The 21,145-nt window shown below is 42.6% G+C and overlaps 1 protein-coding gene across 1 annotated transcript; it reads right to left on the bottom strand.

The window, feature by feature from the left end:
• Positions 1–71: 71 nt before the first annotated feature.
• Positions 72–13,806, bottom strand: LOC104690591 (cytochrome P450 4V2). Its single transcript, XM_010401571.4, has 11 exons — positions 13,494–13,806; positions 11,090–11,202; positions 10,439–10,524; positions 8,739–8,929; positions 8,266–8,335; positions 7,149–7,275; positions 5,179–5,370; positions 3,320–3,422; positions 2,847–2,981; positions 2,503–2,682; positions 72–935 (listed from the first exon to the last, which is right to left on the bottom strand). Exons 1-11 carry the CDS (start codon positions 13,705–13,707, stop codon positions 760–762), a joined length of 1,587 nt encoding a protein of 528 aa, XP_010399873.3. The 5' UTR covers positions 13,708–13,806; the 3' UTR covers positions 72–759.
• Positions 13,807–21,145: the final 7,339 nt, after the last annotated feature.

Genomic DNA, 21,145 nt, shown 5'->3' with positions numbered 1-21,145 from the left:
GAAATAATTATCTATCAGTAATTCACCTGCACACAGGCACGCAATTTCAACAGATACAATTTCAGTCCACATTGAGGCATAGTAGATGTTTATTCTTAAAGTATGTAATAATACAGTGCTTCTGTCATTATGAAATCCTGTGTGTAATTTGCACACTGGCTAGTTCCTGCTATGGTTATACAGATTAATGCTTTTGGTACAGTTTGCTAAAAAATAATTCAGAGTGCTCCCTTCTTAAGAATTACTGTAAATGTTTACCAAGGAAGAGTGAAATTATCAGAGATTTTTTGCTTGGTCTTTACAGAGGCAGTCATCACCAAAAAAAGAAAAAATATTGTGCCAAGAGGAAGAATGATCACTTGTATCTTTCAGAACCAAAGAAACCTGAAAATCTTACAAATACTTGAGACTTCCAGTTACCTGGAAAATGCTATGGCATGTAAGCTAATCACTTCACCCCAGGCATTGCTGTTGTTATTACCACAGTTTAAGTTTTTGGGGCCCTGTGGCAATAGAATTGTTTCATCTGAGCAGATAAGGCACAAAAATTTAAGGTTTGAAGACTTGCATTTCAAAGGTTAACATGATGTTCACAAGCACTAAAAAACTAGAGCAATTAGGACTATTACTACATCTTAAATGAAACAGTAACAAATAGTTTTTACAAATTGCTGGACTGATTTCAAAATATTTGATTTTAAAATATGTCTCAGCCTAAATAGATTGAAAACTTTCAGAAGTAAACTCCTGAAATTCCTTTCATTCTGATCCAGCATTTGGTCTCCTCTTCAGTTTAATCCAGATGCCATTATTTGGACGAAGAATCAATTCTCCAGATAAACCAAGCTCTTCTGGCTTTTGACATGATTCCACCCAAAAGCGCCTCAGGATGAGGGCTAGAATAGTTTTCTCCTCCATTTGTGCAAAGCGCTGACCTATGAGTTACAGGGCAGACAAAAAAATAGTTATTGTCAGGCTGCATCAACTGTTGCTACACCTGCATGCTCACAGGACTTAAGAACAGAACTAGCTTTAGGCCAAAATCGAGTTCATATGGACACAACTAACACTAGCAATTTTCTCTGCCTGAAAACTCTGGCCTTCTTGGAAGGATCCACAGTACATCCTCTTTCCCATAGTACAAAGAACTCAAACAGCAACGTGGAAACAGTCAACACTTCATATGGAACTACTACAAAACACAGCCTTGTCATGTCTCTTGGATGGACTACGCAGGGGGCATGGATGGCACACCAGAGCAGAAGATGTAGCACAGGGACAGTGGGGAGAGAAAAATCTCATGGTTCTATATATGTAGAGAGGAGCAAAGGAAATGCAGTTGCAACAGAATGACAGACAGACCTTCCTTCAATGCTCATTAAGCCTCACACAGACTAGTAGCACAGACGGCAAAGTTTGATTTGCACTTCAGCATAGGTGAAGGAGGAAACATGAGAACAGAGAAATGTGAGGGAAACCAAACCAAGTGCCACAACCCAGACAGTTCACAAAAACTAAAAAATGGAGACAGGACACAAATGCAGTGCTCAGAAGTTTTTATGTTCTCCCCTCTGTATCATATACACAGATGGGAGTCCGTACACACAAATACACGATGCACTTCTGCAATGATATTAATGAGCCACCTCTCCTGCACATCATCCTGCATACTCAGGAACTAGCTAGACATGGTATATTAAATTAGATTTCTCTTTAGAACAAGGAAAGACCTAGTTTACCGCTCTTATGGAAAAGGGCACCTGCTACCAATGAGACAAAACAAAACAAATCAATCTCATCCCTCAAAAACAGAAACGAAACCAAACAAACAAAACCAAAGAAACCAAAAGAAGTAATATTTCCCATTCTTGTACGTGGCATGATAACCTCTGGATGTTCCCCATCTGCATTTAAAATCAGCGTATGGAACAGTCTTTCCACAAGTTCTACAATATAAACAACAATGCCTCTACTTGGAGCGCACATAAATGCCAAGTGTCTCAGTGGCATCTGAAGTGCTAACGAGTTCTAGGATGACCGTGAAAACACCAAACCAGCTACAGTGTCAGAAATAGGGAAAGACTACATCAGTTGCAGATTGCATGCTTGGGACATCCAAGATCATGAGAGAGACAGATGAGGTGTTTCCAGAGCAAAGCAGGTGCAGGACATGTGTCTTCTCTCATTCTGTGTTGCTGACACTAAGGATGAGAAATTTGGAAGCAATCATGTCCTAACACAGGAGCCCAATAACATGCTTCCAGGCTGCAGAGGCAGTGAGGAAGAAATATCAGCAAGATAGACACTGGTCCCTAGGAAGAAAGGAAATCTCTTGGAAGAAACAAATCTGGTAGTTAAAATACTAGGCTTGCAGGGCACACAGTGCCCAGAATTCAGGGATGGGGAGTGAGGAAGAACACTATACCAACAGTACTTGTTGCTGTCTCAGTTACCACATCCAAAAGCAGAACTGTTACAAGGGCTTCCTCTTCAGATACGCACCAATGCAGTTCCTGGGACCAGCTGAGAAGGGCACATAAGCATATGGGTGCCTTCCCTTACAATTTTCAGGGAAGAATCGCTCAGGCCTGAACTCCTCTGGTTCAGGGAAGATCTCAGGGTTTCTGTGCAGGGCATAAGTTAAAACAAGGACATTTGCACCTCTCGGTACTTGGTATCCCTCTAAAGAGAAGAGAGAAAGGGAGAAGAAGAGTCAAAACAACAGCAAACAAGTGACTTCCTATACACAGCAGAACAGTAAAAAAAAACCAACGCTGCCCTTTATTTGGGAAACAATGCAGAAATGCTAACAGGAGGGGAAATGGCAAACACAGAACACTACTTACGAATACAGCAATCCTCTCTCAAGGTACGGGCAAACATGGGAACTGAAGGGAAGAGACGAAGAGCTTCTTTCACGACACATTCAAGGTATCGAAGATTCTTCAAATCATCTATTGTCACAGAACGCTCAGTGTTGTCTGTCCAAAAACAAATAGAGGGATGACCAAGAACAAAACTCCCCATCTTTGGCTAAACAAACTCATCCTGGATCTCCTGAGAAACTCTCATCATGAACCAAGACTACATACAAGAAGGTGCTACAAATATATTGAACATGCATATCTTGCCCCAAAGACATAAGGTTGGTTGTACACCCCTACAGACCTTCCCGCAACCATCTCAACGACCTCTAGCTGCTGAAAGCTCCAGAAGGGCCACAAGGCATGCTCTTAAATCCCCTTCTACTTCTAGGCTTTTAACACATTTGCACTCACAAATGCAGCAAAATCCCAGTGAAGGGGGAATGGAAACTTACCAAACACCTCGTCCAATTCCCTGTGAACCTTCTTCTGAACTTCCGGATTATGTCCAAGCAAGTACAGGACCCAGTTCATAGCAGCTGCTGTTGTATCATGGCCCTACAGGTCCAGATTTACAATGACATTCACTTCAACTCTATTCCCATGCACCAGTGGGCTTCGTAAATACTTAGGTGTGCAGGTAGTATGAAAAGTGAGACTTACTAGTCCCATGACCATGAGAAAAACAAGAATCAAGAATGAATAACTCTATTCAACACACTAACTATCAAGGTAAAAGGTGATCCACAATTGTGCTGAAAACAGACCAAAAGGGAAAAGTATTGAAATAACCTAAGCAAAATCCCTCTCTTCTGATTCTCAGGAGCTGCATGAACTATCATTATCTACACAATGAATCGGATGCATATTCATCTTTTTGGTTACTGTCCAGTCAACATCTGGGGGGGGCCAGTGACTATCACAGGAGAGATACAATGGACACAACCTTTACAGAACTATCTAAAAATGGTCAAATGATATATAGTACAGCAGCCATAGGAGAAAATACTTGGTTTTCTATGAGAAGGGAATCAGCTACTAGTTCCCAGCACTGTGGGAAGGAGGGGAAAGGAAAGGGGAGATGAAAGGTGAACAAAAGAAGGGGGGAAAAAAAACAAAAAAAGGGGGAAACAGAAAAGGGAAAAGTTGACCAAAAAAGGATTTTGATACTAAAAAAGCACACTTGTGAAGTTCAGGATGCAGCTGTAGTACAGAAATGGCAAAATGAGAAGAGAGTTTCTCTAGGTTACAACAGCAATAATACAGTTCTATGAATTAAGCTCTTCTGAGATAGAATTCAGGTCCATCTAATGGAAGTGTGTGGAAAACTCAAAAATCTTCTTTAGATCCTTCATTAGACAGGAAATCAGACAAGAAGAAGAGCCTCAAAGATGATCAGAGGGATGGAACACAACTCCTATGAAGACAGGTTGAGAGACTTAGTTGTTCAGCCTGGAGACAACAAGGCTCCAGGAAGACCTAATTGTGGCTTTTCAGTACTTAGAGAGGACTTATAAAAAAAAAAGAGGGAGTGTGACATTTTGCATGGGCAGATAATGATAGAACAAGAGGGAATGATTTTCAACTAAAAGAGAAGAGATTTAGATTAGATGTTAAGAAGAAATTCTTTACTCAGAGATTAGTGAGGAACATGTTGCCTAGAGAAAATTTTAATGTCCTGTCTCTCAAGGTGTCCAGGGCCAGGTGGGATGGGGCCCTGGGCAACCTAATCTAGTTGATGACATCCCTGCCTATGGCAGGAGGGTTGGAACTAGACGATCTTTCAGGTCCCTTCCAACCCAAGCCATTCTATGACAAGATTCTACAAGAAGACAAAGCACTGATGCACGGTGGACAACAGAACCAGAAGAGTGCAGCAAATGTAGCAAGGGAAAAATGTGAGGAAACATGACAAAATGCAAGTCAAAAAAATGAAACTATTTAGAGCTCTCTTCAGTGTTAATGAGGTTTGCAACAAAAGCCAAGAGCCTACAGTCCATGTCAGCCACTAAGCTTTTATTTCTCACCTGCTTTCATGAGTAGAACCTGCTCACATAGGCAGGGCCTGCCACATATGCATTGTCCAACATTTTCCCAGGGCACATCAATGTTTCTATCATTCAGATTTCCTCTTAGGCTTCCAGGGCTAAAATAAAATCATGCTAAAAGCAACCTCCTGAACTAAGACAAGAGTGACCCCCTGCAAATTCAGAATCTCGGGTTTGGAGGTAAGAAAAACAAACAAAAACCCCAACAGACAAAAACATCCAAAACAAAAAAAAAAGAGCAATAAACCAATGAGTTCCTTGGTTACCTCAAACATGAAAGTATCCACTTCCTCACGAATGTCCCTGTAGCTCAACTTGTTTCCTTCATCATCTGTGGCATTCAGCAGCATGTCCAAAAATGCTTTTCTCTTTTTGGGACCACTTTCTTCAGAGCTGCCATCATTATCATGTTTGTTTTGCCTGGTGCTTTTAAGTTCTTCAGCTTTTTCTGCAATGACCTGAGAATAGAACCATTACATGAGATATGACAAATTCAGCACAAGCGTGCTATCTGCCTCATGCAGTTTTGTCCTAACTTATCAAAACAACAACATCCATCTGTAGCAATCTACATGAGCTAGTTAGCACAGCTGTCAGCATTAGGTCATGAAATTTAACTGACTTTTTGTATCAGTAATGAATATCTCTTGCCCCAAGCAACAGAATAAACCTTGAACGGCCTTCGTGTGATCAAGAAAATAGATAGCCAAACTACATAAACAACTTGGGGCTCATCAAGAAGTGTAAACATGTCCAGAGTATCTGGAACATGCCAATCATGAATGCCAACAATGGCAACAGCATATCAAAAAAATCACCAGTGTGAACATGCTAATTAGCAATAAGGTCCTCTCTATCCTATCTGATAACTAAGGAAAGATCTCACTTCCAACCTCTGAAAAACTCAGAAGAGAAGACAGGGTATCCCATAACCTTGCATCAAGGCCACACACAGTATCGCTGAACCCACTACACTAAAGCTTCCCAAATTTTCTCCAGTATGAGAAAAATGGATGAATTTCCCTTTTTTATGTCAAAGTACAGACCCAATAACAGACATAAATTTCTTATTGTTGCCACTGTTGTTGCAAAACCAAAACAGAACCCTTCAATAAACTGGCATTGCTCTTAAAACCAACAAAATATTTTAAAAGGGTGTGGAGTATGCAATTCTGTTTGGAGGAATCACTGAATGGAAGAAAAAAATACAGTTCCATATACACACACTGTTTTCCTGACTGAACTTGCACACGTGTCACGTATTGACCCATCCTTCAGTGCTTGCTGTCGGCTCCTACACCACATGACATTACTATTTACGGTCCTTTGTCATCTTCTAAGATTTGGCTTCTTATATTCAGTGTACCAGCCCAGCATGGGAGGAGTGCAAGTGTTACCTTAGGTCCTCTTAAGAGCCTCTCTCATGCCTCACTGCTGCAACTTCCAATAAAAGAAAGCAAAATATGAAGTACTTAAAAACAACACAGTCAATGTGGCTGATTATATGTAGTCAAAGTTCAGAGATTCTTTCCTTTGTCATAGACATTGATACAATGACATCATGGGGTACATGCATAGGGAAAGCAGCCTCTCTGGTAACATCCTAGTAGTAGATTTGGGAGGGCAAACTTTGGCAAGAATAACATAGGAATTATTTGGTGAGAGAAAGGGCTGTTACTTCCACAGTCTAACAAGGTGAGAGAAAACTTCATTTCATGCCAAGTGAGTGATGCATGCTTAATGATTTCTGTGTCAAAGTGCCTTACTGCTGATGTGGGAACCTGCATGTGTTTGCTAGTCTCAGCAGTTCTGTTCTGAACAGGGGAAAATGAATACAGGCTTCAGTTTCTGAGGGCTGGACTAAATGGCACTACCATGCAGAGCCCTATGCTTACTGCTCCAAACCTGGCTGTGAGCTGTTGCGGGTGATCCAGATGTGGAGCTTTTGGGGCAGCACAAGAGTTCCACAAATTTCTCTTGTTCGTTTCAGTTGCAAAGGACCTGCAAGTTCTGACACTTCCTTGGAGTAGTCTAATTCCTTGTTTAAATTCAACAGAAATCTTGAAAGGGAAGTCAGCTCTTGCCTTCTTTTCAGGGAATTCCTCAGCATCCCGATAGAGAGAGAGCATAACAAGGAGGTTGAACCTCACCCTCATTTGGAAGCTCTGACTGCAAAACTTTGCTCCAACAATGAAAATTATCATTATAAAAAAAATTTTAAAAAAGGACTTTATACTTTATCTGTGAAATTGTGAAGGATGTTGAGGTTCCTCTTGTGCTCTCTTCCTTCTTTGAACAATATATACAAAAATTCAGGCCAAAGCCAAGGGCTCTTCTGTCGCTGTTGGATTAGATCACTCATCCTAGAGGCAAAACAATTATATCATGTAACATTACTTGACAAAAACCCCCAAATTATAGCACATTTCAAGAAGAAAAAAAAAACTTCTACCCACCCTAATGAAGCAGAACTTAACATATTGTGTAGGTTTAAACCCCTAATTTGAAAGGAAGGCCATTCACAATTGTTTCTTGATTTTACACCATCTCAAAATTTATATTACTTGTCCCAGCATCACCATGTTTTATATCTTTAAGCATTGATTTCTGAGAAGGACAGCATATTCTCATTTAGTTGGAATCCTCTTGAAACAGTCCTATTAAGTCATCCAGTCCAGTCACACCCCACTTCAGTAAAGCACTGGCCACGTTGTAAAGACTACTCATGACAGGCTTCCAAAATATCTGCCCCAAGAACTCAAACAGTTTCTGAGAGCATTGCATTCCTAGTTGAATGTCCAGATACCAGACCACATGTAAAAGCACTTAAAATGTATTTAAAATGAACAATATGAGACTTCAAGAATGCTCAAACACAACTGGAGTATATTTGGAAGGGCTGATTGTCATTGCTATTCAGCTCTTGCACATGCTTTAGCTGCAGAGGAGTAATTATTACCAACTTCAAGACCACTTGTGGTACAATTTGGAAAAGGCCAAGGAACCGATGATAATCAAACCCTCCAGGTCTACTCCCGTTTTGTATCATACCTGTCTCAACAAGCTCCATCAAAAGTCAGCATTGAGACCATAGAATTTAGGTTGGAAAAGACCTTTTAGATCATGGAGTCCAACTATTAACCTAGTGTTAAGCCAGAATAGTCCATTGCTACACCATAACCCTAAGTGCCACAGGTACATGTCTTTCAAACACCTCCAGGGTATTTAGTGACTCAGGGTTAGTCTGTTCCAGTGCTTTACACCCCCTCCCTCTCCGACCCCCTGGCCTTCCCTCCTGACACCAGCAGCATCAACTCCAGCTCAGCTACAAACTAAGGAAAACGTGCCTTTACCTGTAAATAGCAGAAACATAGTTAGAATCCTTATTCTTCTGAGCACCCACATTCCTGCCCATTGCTGTTTCTAGGAGGAAAACATCAACATCTCACAAGTGCAAAGCGGAAGGCAAGCATAAACAGTAAGCTACTACTACTCCCAGCTTCTATCTATCATCACACCATCCCTTCGACAAGTGAATACACATATCCCTTTGCAGGGAATGAACTTTCTTTGATTTCTATATCCAGGAATCCTGCTCCTCAAGACAACTTTACTTTGGACTGCAACCTCTATCCTGCCAATCCCACAAACTCACCTGCACAGATGCACTTAATAAACCCTGGGAAAAAGGCTGGGAAGGATGGAAATGCATTTAGCATATATGCAGGGACATTCCTCTTCAATCATCTTACACAAACTGGCACAGCTGAACTCATGACCTTCTGCATCATTCACAGTCCCACCACAATAACCGAACAGGACTTACCACAGATGATATCAAGGGCACACAGAGTGATGTCCATAAAGACATCAAATGGTTCCTTGTCAATATGCTTCTCAAGTTTCTTCACCAAAATATTTCCTTGTTCATTCATGACCTCTAGAAAGTCATTCAAGATTGCAAAGTGGAATGTGGGAGTTATCATCTTCCTCCGTGACCGCCACTTGTCTCCAGTGCTGTAAATTAATGGGGAGAAGGAAGGCCAAAAAACTCCGAGTCAAAAATAAAACCCTCATCATTACAGGAAGTACACAGTAAATACTGCAGCCTGGAAGAGGTGGACACACTGTAGATGTCTCTTCAAGCTGTTCATAGCACTCCACAGAAGAAGCAAATGTAAATATTTCTTGTTTCAGATCTCTTGGAAGCAAAAGCCACCATTTCTCCAGCTGGTCTCAACAAACAGAGATGCCAACAAGCCTCCAGACAATACATCCTTGTTGGCCAGTGTACAGGCTCAGAGGGACCAAGCAGAAGCCAGCCAGAGGCCAAAAGAGCTATTCAGCATCAAGGCCTCAACCCACCCCACCACTTCTCTGAATCAATAGTTGTGCTTGTCTTTATCTGCTGACCATGAAATGAGGCCTGCAGAGAACTAGGGCCTAGGGAAGTTGTGAAAATGACTGCCTCAAGGCCTGGCTAAAATCTACTTCCTGGAGACAAGCGATCACTTCCCACATGCCAGTGACAAGCATGGAGCCACAGTGAGTGACACCAGCTTCCTTGGGGTCCTTGTTCACTTTTTCTAAATCACTTGCCCCACAGGCACACAGCTGGCACTTCTGCTTACATGGTAAAACCATCACACCACTGCCCCTGTTAACTTGCTATTGAGGCACTCCACAGGCCAGCTTATTTGCTTGCTGTCTGCCACTGCTGCCCCTAACCAGCAGAGGCTGGAACATTCTCCTGCATTACATTTTTGCAAGCACAAGGAAGCCAAAATACCTCTGTAAGTCTATGGAAGAAAAAACAACGACTAAGGAAGAACAGTGAGGATAAACCATGCCTGATGCCCGTGGACCTCACCTCTGCACATTGCTACTGATTACTTACTGCCTTCCTAAAGGCTGTAAACAAAACTCAGGATAAACACATGCCTCATCCTCGCACAGGAAGTTGCACTTCCCACACCACATGATCACGGCTGGCTTTTACAATACCATGGTATTGTAAAAAGAGAGGAATCCATCTCTGAGGGCTCCAAACAAGCAACAAAGCTTCACTACTAACATGGAGACCTTGACCTTTTTGCAAAAACTCAGACAAGGTTCAAAGGCACCAATGCCACTCTATACTCACCTTGCTCTGACTCTTGAATATCTCCATCATCCAGACCAATCCTTCCTTTACTCTTCCAAGACTGGAGGACACCAAACCCTTACACCACTGCTCCTCCGTCTCTCCACTCCTGACTTATGCTCTTACTCAGTCTCACTTCTCATGATCCTCCACTTCATGAATGAAATGAAGGAAAGGGTGCACTCTCTGATCCTAACCCAAAGCATCACCAACCTCAGGCCCATCCTACTGGTCTGCAGAATGACCAGCTGAGATAAGCAACGCACACGATCTCTTTGTTCAGAAATACACACAGCATTCCTGCCACCAAGACCTCTTCCTATCATATATCCTGAACATTTCAAAAAGACAGCAGTGCCCCTGCATTTCATTGTACCTTATACCTTGTCAGAAGTCCAGTGCCCAGCCATGGATGCAGGAAGTCATACAGGTACGATTTTTCTATATGTTTTGAACTGTTCAGAATAACCTGTCAGAAAAAAAATGAACGGAGAGGAAAAAATATCACTTGTTAGATGGAGAGAGATTTCTTCATTATTTCTTCAATAAACACTCCAGCAGAGAAACAATACTGTCTTCCTAGTGCAAGGACAATCACTGTCAGCAGCAAAACTAATGACTACATTTCATGGCATCAAAACAGACCCACCAAGTTCTAATGCAGAAGTCTGTCAAAGAGACACAAGCATAGCAACCTGAATTTCATGATGTTCTATCCTTATTTCAGTGGTCCCATCTTCCCTGCTATCTGTTTGTTTGGTCTGATCTCGCAAGCAGAAGCTTTCACACATGTGAAAACAAAGCTAAAGGAGATGCTGCTTTGGTGCTGGTCATCTTCAGTATTCCCCCCAATCCTCTCTGACTAGGCCTTCTTATATTCCTTCCCTTTATGCCTTTCTTTAGCACTAACTCAGAGGACCACCCCAAAGCAAATCAGTCCAAGCCCTTTTTAACAAAAATTATGTTAACAGAAACTAACAGCTTGGACACCGCTCTGCATGACAGTGGAACAGACAGGAGACCAGCACACTCACCTCCACACTGTCAGGGTGATACAAAACCATGACAGGCAATGGTCCTATCCAAAGTTTGAACAATGGCCAACTTCTGAACTCTTCAGAATAAAATTGAAGCTGTTTAAAAAAACCTGGAATAGAAAATCAGAGTAGAGCTTCAACAAGGGGGGTTTATAAAATAAGGCTTCTGTAATGAACTCTTTTATACCACATGCCTTGCAATTTGATTTTGTTGTAGTTTTAACCTGCTGCTATGACCAAGCAGCATCATATTTTGCAAATGTGGATTTTACCATCCAGGTATCCTAATCTCTTAGGGGACAGACTCACAACATCATTTCTGCCACAGATCAACCCAAGGGATACCACTGCTGTCCAGCTGCCTGTTGGACTTCATACCAGTGAGCTCAGCAACCCAGCGAATTCTCCTCCCACATTATTATACACTTATCCATTCCATGTCTTGTCAGTTTAGCTATACAGAAAGCATGGGAGATAGCTGAATCTGTTGGCAAGGGAAGAGTAGTAGATGGTGCTTTATTTGATTCAAAAAGGCCTTTGATACTATCTCATCACAGAGGACAATTCAGGTTCATTCTGCAATATTAGAGGTGGGGGCCACTCTCTGAATGTTCAAGGATTAAACACTTCTTTGCCCTTTCAGAAACAAGCTTAAACAACAAATGATACCTTTACAAGCCTCTGCAGAGCTGAAAATTCAAAGGTCCCCAAATCAAAGAAGAAAAAAAAAGGAGAAAAAAAAGAAGTTTCCTAACAGATGCCCACATACAGCTTATTCCCTAGTCTTAGGAAAAGTTCTAATGACACCTCATCCAACACGATTAAGAGAGTCAGATTATTTTGCTATTTTTAAAATATTTTTCCTAACATTGCCATGATTAAAATAGCACATTTTCCAGAAATTGTCTACCAATACCAACAAAAAAATCCCCATCATGGGAAAAGTTATTTTCCTTTCTGTTATAAAACCTTACCCTTTTTTAAAGGTTTTTTTGTCATATTTTTAATGAAAAAGACTACAAACCCCAAACTTCACTCACTTCTACATAAATAAACAAGAACAAAGATGGCTGGACATGGGAGCTTTGTGATTCCTTAATTAAAGCATAGGAGCTATGCAATTCCTGCTAACAAATGAGATTGGAGACTACACAGAACATCAGAGTTTCCACGCTTTCTGGAGAGAGAGCAATGTTCTGGTTTGGTTTTTTTAAGAAGATTTTTAAAAAAGAGGAAAAAAATAAAAAAAGATTCATCTCTCAGTCCAGCTCGTATGTACATCCTATGATCCTCCTACTGCTTCCTCAAAATCAACTTTGTGGAAAGCTGCTTGTCCTCACATCTACCACAGATCTCTCATATTTGTACTTAGATATGGGATTGGATCCAGAGGACAGATATGACAGTGTGCCTTGTGAACAGAGGCACTGTGTCTCAGCATGGGTCAGCACTGGGCAATTTGTTTGCCAATGCTGTACTCACACTTGACTCCACCATGCCCCCATGGCCCATTATTCTCTTTTCTGGCAGCATACATGGCAGCACAGCCAGCAGCCAGCAACACATGTGCACAGAGCAGAACTGACTTACACAGGCATCACAAACACACACAGAAGAGTGTGGGCCACTGACAGCAGACCCAGAAATGCTTTCATACCACAAACTCCTTAAGAAATATGTTCCTGTTAAAAAATGAGTACCAAATGGAAAGGGAACATCTAGCACATTAGTGCTCTCTCAAGCACCTGGCAAAAAGAAGATCCCATTAATCAGTACCAGAACAAAAAGATTTGCCTTTGAGGGATGTACTGTAAATACTCAGCAAGTTCTTTTGCATCTAACACATAAATCTAAGTCACAGATGATTTGGAAATGAGTCTGGGTAAAAGCAACTTGGCATGCTGAAGTCCCTTGCACATGTTCCCTTGGGGGAAGATAATTGTTTCAAGTTTTGTTTGGATCACAGCAAAGAGTCATGAGGACACAGTGTTTAATTTTGTGAAACAGCACTTCCTGCAAGAGCCCCCAGCACACCTCCCTCTCGCAAAAACACATTCCGCAGCATTCATGCTCCACCCTACCAACAACTTAACGGTCTGAGCCCAGCAGCAGCTGCTGTCAGATTTAACCTCTAGTTAATCTTTGAGACTAATAATAATGCCACATTTACACAGTTCCTCTCCTTTCCTCTTCACTGCCCACTCCTCACACTGTTCCCCTCTGCAGATTGCCCACAGGCCCAGAGAGATTTAAAGGCAACAGCATATCCTCTGACACCCCACTTCCCTTCTCCAGCCAGCCACAACTCAGCCAAACAAGCACCTCACCACCACTGGCTCCTCCAGCAAGCCCAAGCAGTGCAGGGGCCTCACAGCTGGGCTACAGTGTAAGTTGGCATTACCTTCTCCTGTCCCATCTAAGAGCAGGGCATTTCCCAGCACAGGATAGCAGGGGCTGATACCCGGGATTGGGTTCATCATCCGCCATCGCCTCCAGTATTCCATCAGGGAGGGCAGGGAGCACACAGTCAAAATTGTCAACAGCAGAGCGATGACCCCAGCTCCCCAGGGAAGCAGCTGGGGTCTCCCTGAGAGTACTTCCATGACCTCCATCATCGCCTCTCAGCCTCCTGCTCTGAGCCTTGATCCCTGCTGCGGAACTGGCGCTGCCTGTACCCGGCACTGCAGTTGCAGTAAGCCGAGTGCGCAGAAAAGTTGGCCAGAAAGAGCAGGAGGCGGAGCTGCCACGCAGGCCACTGGCATAGCTTCCTGCCAAGAAAATACACAGAGTCAAAAACACTCATATGGAGAGGCTGCCTGCTAGCATTTCCTGATGGCAGGCCAGCCAGAGGAAACAGTGCTACTTTCCTGCCCTCACTTGGCTCAAACCAAGTGAGGAGTGAGAACCTTCTTTGCACACCTCAGAAGGAAAAGACAAAGCACCATCACGAGAAAAAACACCTTTTTGCTGATTTGGGATAGATGGATTTTCTCGGTATCATCTTTCTCAACCTGTTTTCAGGTGCTCAACACCATTTTGCCACAGAGAACTGCTCCAGTGTTGTCCAACATGACAACTGAAGGGCCAAGTAGAGAATACCTTTTTTCAGCTGGGTTGATGGCTTCAAGGGCTTACAAAAACCAGAGCCCATACAGACCTCTGATCAACAGCAGCACTGCAAAGCACACTGACACTTCTCAGCTCAAATGGCCTTTACGGATCTAACTGTGGAATGCTCAGGCACAGGCTAAAGGGTGCCAATAACACAACTGGCAGTGCCAGTATTTGTGCCTCAATTTGTAAAGTGCTTGGGTAGACACAGTACCAAACCCACCACAAACACTGCTTCCCCTCCTGCCTCGGGAGGATCCAGGGTCTCTTCTCACTTCTGCAGGGCTACTGAGCATCTGTTTCTCAAAGTGGGTGCACAGAAACCTTTCGGTCAGAGTTTTGGTAGAGGCAGCATGGTTCACAGCCAATTCATGAAACTTCACCGCCTGAATAAAGCACAAATGGTTTTTACGGCCATAGTCATATTTGTCCTCTTTGCTTTGTACCAAAAACGACTGCACTGACTGCACAAGTATTTTTAGTAAATCAACAAGCAGCATAAATAAAACAACTAATATAAAAAACACAGAAAGCTCAGAACATCAAAAGTAAGGTTTTTGTGACCCTTGGCATCAAGGGGAGTAAATTTTGGCACTTTGTTCCTGCAATCTCCCAGCAGAGACTTTATCATAAATGCTGACTTACATCTTTCTGCACAGTAAACAACTGGAAATGAACTTTGTCACTCTTGCTAATGTTTGTAATGGTTTGTGACAGAAAGCAGCAGATATATAACCAGTCTTGCAAACACATAGGAAAATTATACAATCATCAGTCCCCTCTTTTGTTCAGGTGACATCCTAGGAAGGAGGCAAGCACGTAGGATGAAGACTCACCTTTTGTCTTTTTAAAATGGAAATCAGCTGAAAAATTATACCCTCATATTTACAAAAAGTCTTGCAGTTTGTTGCCTTTATTGGACCAATAATTAGATGAAGTGACTATTTGTGATTCTGAGTCAAAAATCTGTACTTCTAACTGCTGATTACTCCTTCTACAGGAAAAAAACAAACGCCAAAAACACCTGTGAGACACCAAGGAGAAGATGAAAAGCCATTGGGAAAGCAGTAGGGAACACTGCAAAACAAACATTGCAACATCCTGCCAGCAGCTGGCAATAGTGATGATGTTAATAAAAGGCAGCAGAAACATTGCAGTGAGACAGAAAGATATATACCCAAGAAAGAAGAAATTAGAGGTCTAGCATCTTTGAGGCCTAATTATGTCACCGAGACTTAGCATCATAACAAACTTTGGAGGATGTTCTCTAGGAAATTAGTTTTCTACCAGATTGTGATTAGCATTTCCTTTTCACCCAGCGAGCTATGTGTTCAGTATTGGATTTCTGTGAGCACTCCACTGGTTAATGAATCTTTGTTTTTACAAATGCTTGTAACAGTGAAAACCCACTTTTATTCAGTCTCTTGCCTAAGTGGAAGCCTATCTGCCTGTGCTGACAGAAGACACACAACATGTTCGGCAGCTATGTCAGCCAAGAGACACAATGACAAGACAGGCTTCTGATAGTCCATAGAATGCAGCTTGGATTCTTCAATAAAATCATCAATTACAGCAAGAAAAAAAAACCAAAAAGCAAAACAAGGCTAAAGTGGATCTGATGCAACAGAAGGACAATAAAGAAGTACACAACTCATTCTGAAAAACTGTTTTTCTTAAGAAAGGCTTTTCTTAGCAAGAGCTTCTCTCTTTCTAAACACACACCATCACAACATGATTAACCTTTATGCAGAAAACTATTCTGAAAAAAAACAGGCTATTTGTAGTCCCCAACAGCCCTCATCTACACAAAAAAAATATAACACAGTATGTCTCAATTTCAAAATATATCATCAGCTGGACAGCTGCAGAGCTCAGAGATCTCCCCAGTCATCAGAGAGGAATTTTAGGGCCTGATACTAAATTTCATGCCCAAACTAGGCTACTATAGCTTCATGCCCAAAATCTAGGCTTCCAAGAACAAATCCTGAGGAAGACTCCAGCTTAAAATCCTTCTGTGGACTCTTTCTCACACAGGTATAGAAGATTAACAGCATTTGTGAGACAGAGACCATAGCTGTTTTTCAGAGACAGACCGATTGCTTTGATACCACCTCTATCAAGTATACCTTGCTTGGTTTCTGCAACCTAGTGTTCACTAAACAGCAACAACTGCTTTGTTCCACAGCCATCATTTGGGATCCTTCACTACAAGACATTTTGCATGAATGAATTATCCCAAACGGAATACAAAGCCTGCCTCCTAAGAAACCATAATCTTCACTACCAGGATAATATGTCTTTCAATAACAGAAAATCAGTGATGTTGTAATAACTAATAGACATTAACACTAAGTAGCCACCAAAGCACCACACCTATATTCATTCATCAACGTGTCAAGGAAAATGCACGCTCCCAAGATGAATGATCACAACTCATCCAAGGTCACAAGTGAAGATTCCACCTACTTCTCTGTGATTTGGCTAGATTCTACACAGCCTCCTCCTTGCTAAACTCCAGCAAGTTAAAAGAAAGCATTTAGCAGCATGCAACACACCACATGAAGTAAGCCAGAGGTCATGAAGAATGAATAAACAGAGCAGTTTAAGATCAGGGAAAACCTGTAGGTCACAGAAGCACAGTGCTGCAAATTGCTACCTGCATTCTTGCAGCATGGAAGATTTGGTACCAGTATTTTCTCTATGAGGTTCTTTGTCCACATTTGATGTGCCTGCACATAACACAGTCAGCAAAGTACAGCCTGTTAGAAGGTGTGGTGGGTTAGCCTTGGCTAGCATTCAGACACCCACCCATTCATTCCCCTCCTCAACAGGACGCAAAAGCTTATGAGTCAAAATAAAGACTGGAAGATTGCTTATTGGTTACCATCATGGGCAAAACAGACTCAACTTCGGAAATTCAAATTAATTTGTAGAAAATTAAAAACAGATAATGAGGAAGTTAGAAACAAAGGCAAAAGTTCCTCTCTAGTGCTCCCTCTTCACACTTTTCTCCTGCTCCAGCTGCTGGTTTCTCCACAGGCTGCTGAGGAATCTCTGCTCTGGAGCCTGGAGCACTGTTTCCTTCCCCTTCACTGACCTTGGTGTTTGCACTGCTGTTTCCCCTTTTTCCCCTCCTCCCCCCCAGCTCTGCCCCACTCTGCTGTCTATTAAGAATTCTTTTGTACACTTGTAAATACTTTTTCACAGAGGTGCCACTGCTCCACTGCTATGTCCTGCAGTGGATCCAGTGTGGAGCCAGGAGGAACTGTATTCTCCTCTCTAGCCTTTTCTCAGAGAGGCCACCACAGCAGCAGCCCTCCTGCTGACACCAAAGACACCTAGACTCAGCTGAAAAGCCTACCATGAAACAATCACAAGACTGAAAGGGAAAACAGGGGTGAAATGCCCTTCACATCACCCCCTAGTGAGACCAGAAATGTCAGTTCCAAAATGATGGATGCATGCAATCAATAACATTAAATATTTGGAAACCATACAGGTGCTTTTCCTTACAATGTTCAGGGAAGAATCGCTCAGGACTAAACTTCTCCAGGTCAGGGAAAATCTCAGTAGGGCATAAATTATAACAAGAATATTTGTGCCTTTCAATACTTGATATCTTCCTGAGGAGGAAAGGGAAAGGGAGAAAACAACAGCAAATAAGTAGCTGTCTATAACTGCTTCACCGTAGGAAAAAAAAGAGAAAAACCCTACACTTTACTTGGGAAGCCTTCTCAGTACTCTATCCTGCAGACATTCCAGCACCCATCCCAACCACCTCTAGCCACTTAAAACCCTAGAATGGCCACATGCCACATTCCTATCTCCATTTCTTCAATCTTGATAAAGGAATGGAAAACTTACCAAACACCTCGTCCAGTTCTCTCTGAACCTTCTTCTGAGCTTCAGGATTACATCCAAGTAAGCACAAGGGCATTGAGAGGGTGTGCTGAGATGCAGTTAGAAAAGTAAAAGCTCAGCTCAAACAGAAATCTGTCAGAGATATCAAAAACTACAAGAAAGGGTTCTTCAGATACTGTCATGGTTTAGCCCCAGACCACGACGAAGTACCATGCATATACACCCCACCCTGGTGGGACAGAGCAGAGTATCAGAACAAAGATAAAACCCATGGGTTGAAGTAAGAAAAGTTTAATGATTGAAATATAGTAAAGTAAAATGGAAATAGGAAAAGAAGAGAGAGGAATAAAACCCAATAAACACGAGCAATTACACAAAACAATTGCTTACCACCCACTGACCCCAATCCACCCCTGAGCAGCAATAGGCCCCTCCCAGTTCATATACTGAGCAGGGCCTTCTGTGGTATGGAATATCCCTTTGACCAGTTGGGGTCAGCTGTCCTGGCCATGCTCTATCACAGCTTCTTATGGACCTTCTCACTGGCAGAGTACGGGACACTGAAAAGTCTTTGATGTAGGGCAAACACAACGCATCAAGAACTAAAACATTAGGGTGTAATCAACATTATTCTCATACCAATTTAAAACACAGCACTGTGCCAGGTACTAGGATGAAAATAAATTCTTGAAACCAGTGCAGGTATGTAAGCAAGCAGAGACAGAAGGAAAGTATTTTCCTGCTGTTTAACAGGAGAGATTAATTAGTCACCAACAAGGCTGAAAAGGCAGAGGTACCTGATGCCTTTTCCTGGTCTTAAAATCAAGAGGCATACACGGTTAGAAGGGGAAAAGGGATTTTACCTTGGTATTTATTCTTAAGGATCCTTAGGTGTACACGTCCACGTCATATGCATCGAGATGTACCCCACCGAGTCTTTCCCTGTGTCTCTGTGTCTCTCTTCTTCCGTGTGTGTCCCCTCGTGTGTATCCTAATCCTCCCCCAATATTGGGTATAACATTATAGGCTTTACTAATTAGCATATCTATCAAAGATTCCCCAATGAGAGGTTCAAGTGAGCCCCCCCTGCCCAAGGAACCTTCCCCTGGATGGTTCTATCTTGGTTTACAGAATATGTTCTGGAGAGGACCTTGGGGTCTGGGGCACACTGATCCCTAGCTACGAAGCCTCTAAAATGTTTAGTCTCTTAGCTTAACAAACAAGTCCAAGAATGTAGGCAAAAAGCACTAGGAATACAGAAGCTGTAAAAAGGTATAACAGGGGTATAATAGGGGTAAAAAAGAAAAGGCAAAAATCTTCATGGCATCATACCCAACACTTTCTTCACCTGTGTCCCTTCACCAGCACCAGGCCTTGGGAACAAAAATTCTGGCTGATGCAAACACAGACCTATCATCTGTGAAGGAAGAGTTGGTATGTGAACTATTACAGGAGCTTGATCTCTACAGATTGATGGGCTCTGGCAGTATCCAACCAAAGACAGCTGGCTGATATAACTGCGAGGCCACTCTCCATAATCTTCGAGTTGTGGAATTCGGGGGACATCCGAGAAGACCGAAAGAAGGGTAATGTCACTCCTATCTACTTGAAGGACTTAAGAGGGGATCCACAAAATTATAGGCCCATCAGTCTTACTTCAGTCCCTGGGAAACCTATGGAACTAATTTTCCTGGGGGCTGTTACAAGTCAAATGAAGCCCATGTTTAGGAAAAGCCAGGACAGACTGACCAAGGACAAATTGTGCTTGACAAACCTGACTGCCTCTCATGACAAAGGAACCTGCTTGGTTGATGTGGGGCAAGCAGTGAACATTGTCTACCTGGATATCTCCAAGGCTTTTGATATGGTTTCCCACAGCCTCCTCCTACAGAAATGTGCATGTGATGGTGTGGATGTGTGATCCATGAGGTGGGTGGGGAATCGGCTGACTGGCCACACCTGCAGGGTGGTGGTAAATTGCCCCCTTTCACACTGGCAGCTGTCACAAGTGGAGTCCCCCAGGGAATGATACTGGGCCCAATGCTGTTTAGTATCTTCATCAGTGGTTTGGATTATGGGATCAAGTGTACCTGGATGGAGTTTGTCAGTGACACCAAACTGAGTGGGGCAGAGGACACTTTGGAAGGGAGAAACACCCTGCAGGAGCACCTGGACAGGCTGAAAAATTAGGCTGACAAGAACCTTATGAAGTTCAATAAGGACAAGTGTAAGGTCTTGCACATGGAAAAACATAATCCAGGAGAGCAGCACAGGCTGGGGATCTAGGCTAGGGAACAGCTCTATGGAAAGGGACCTGGGGGTCCTGGTGGACAAGCAGCTCAGTGTGAGTGAACAGTTTGTTGCTGCAGCAAAGAAAGCCAAAATGAGACTTGGCTGCATCAACACCAGGAGAGTTAAGGCACTATCCCACTCTACTCAGTTCTGGTCAGGCCACATCTGGAATGCTGTGTTCAGTTTTGGTCCCAGCTATACAAGAAAGATGTGCACAGGGTGGAGAAGGTGCAGTAAAGGGCAACAAAGATGACCAAAGAACTGGGTAGCCTGTCATGTGAGGAAAGGCTGAGAAAATTGGATTTGCCAGCTTGGAGAAAAGAAGCTTAGGCACACCGTATCACCATGTTCCTGTATTTGAAGGGTGGCTGCTAAGAAGATGGGAGATTCCCTTTTCATAAGGAATCTTATGGAAAAGTGAGGAGTGATGTGTGCAAGTTATGCCTGGAAAGATTCCAATTGGACACAAGAGGAAAACTTTTCACAATGAGAATATTTAGCCATTGGAATAATCTCTCCATTATGTGGGAAGTGGTGGCTCTTAAGATTCAGCTGGACAGGATGATAGGCCATCTCGTCCAGACTGTGCTTTTGCCAACAGGGACCAGATGATCCTTGAGGTCCCTTCCAAACTGGAAGGAGTCTATAATGATTATCAGGATGTAAGATGACCAGTGATTCTGTCAGGTGCCCAGAAACTGACCAAAAGAGAGAAGTGTTAAAATACTTCTGGTAGACAGCAAACATCCCTCTTCCCTCTCTCTTGCCACCTGAGAATGATCCATTGCT

This window comes from Corvus cornix, chromosome 4, assembly GCF_000738735.6.
Source record: "Corvus cornix cornix isolate S_Up_H32 chromosome 4, ASM73873v5, whole genome shotgun sequence".
NCBI lineage: Eukaryota > Metazoa > Chordata > Aves > Passeriformes > Corvidae > Corvus > Corvus cornix.
The sequence above is the reverse complement of the archived record's forward strand: the minus strand, read 5'-3'. Positions and strand labels throughout refer to the sequence as shown.

Coding starts and splice junctions, on each gene's coding strand:
- LOC104690591 (XM_010401571.4), bottom strand. CDS start 13,707: ATGATGGAGGTCATGGAAGTACTCTCAGGGAGACCCCAGCTGCTTCCC. Junction 11,203..13,493: donor CTTAGATGGGACAGGAGAAG/GTAATGCCAACT, acceptor TTTCTATTCCAG/GTTTTTTTAAACAGCTTCAA. Junction 5,371..7,148: donor TTCACAATTTCACAGATAAA/GTATAAAGTCCT, acceptor TTCTATTCTCAG/GTCATTGCAGAAAAAGCTGA.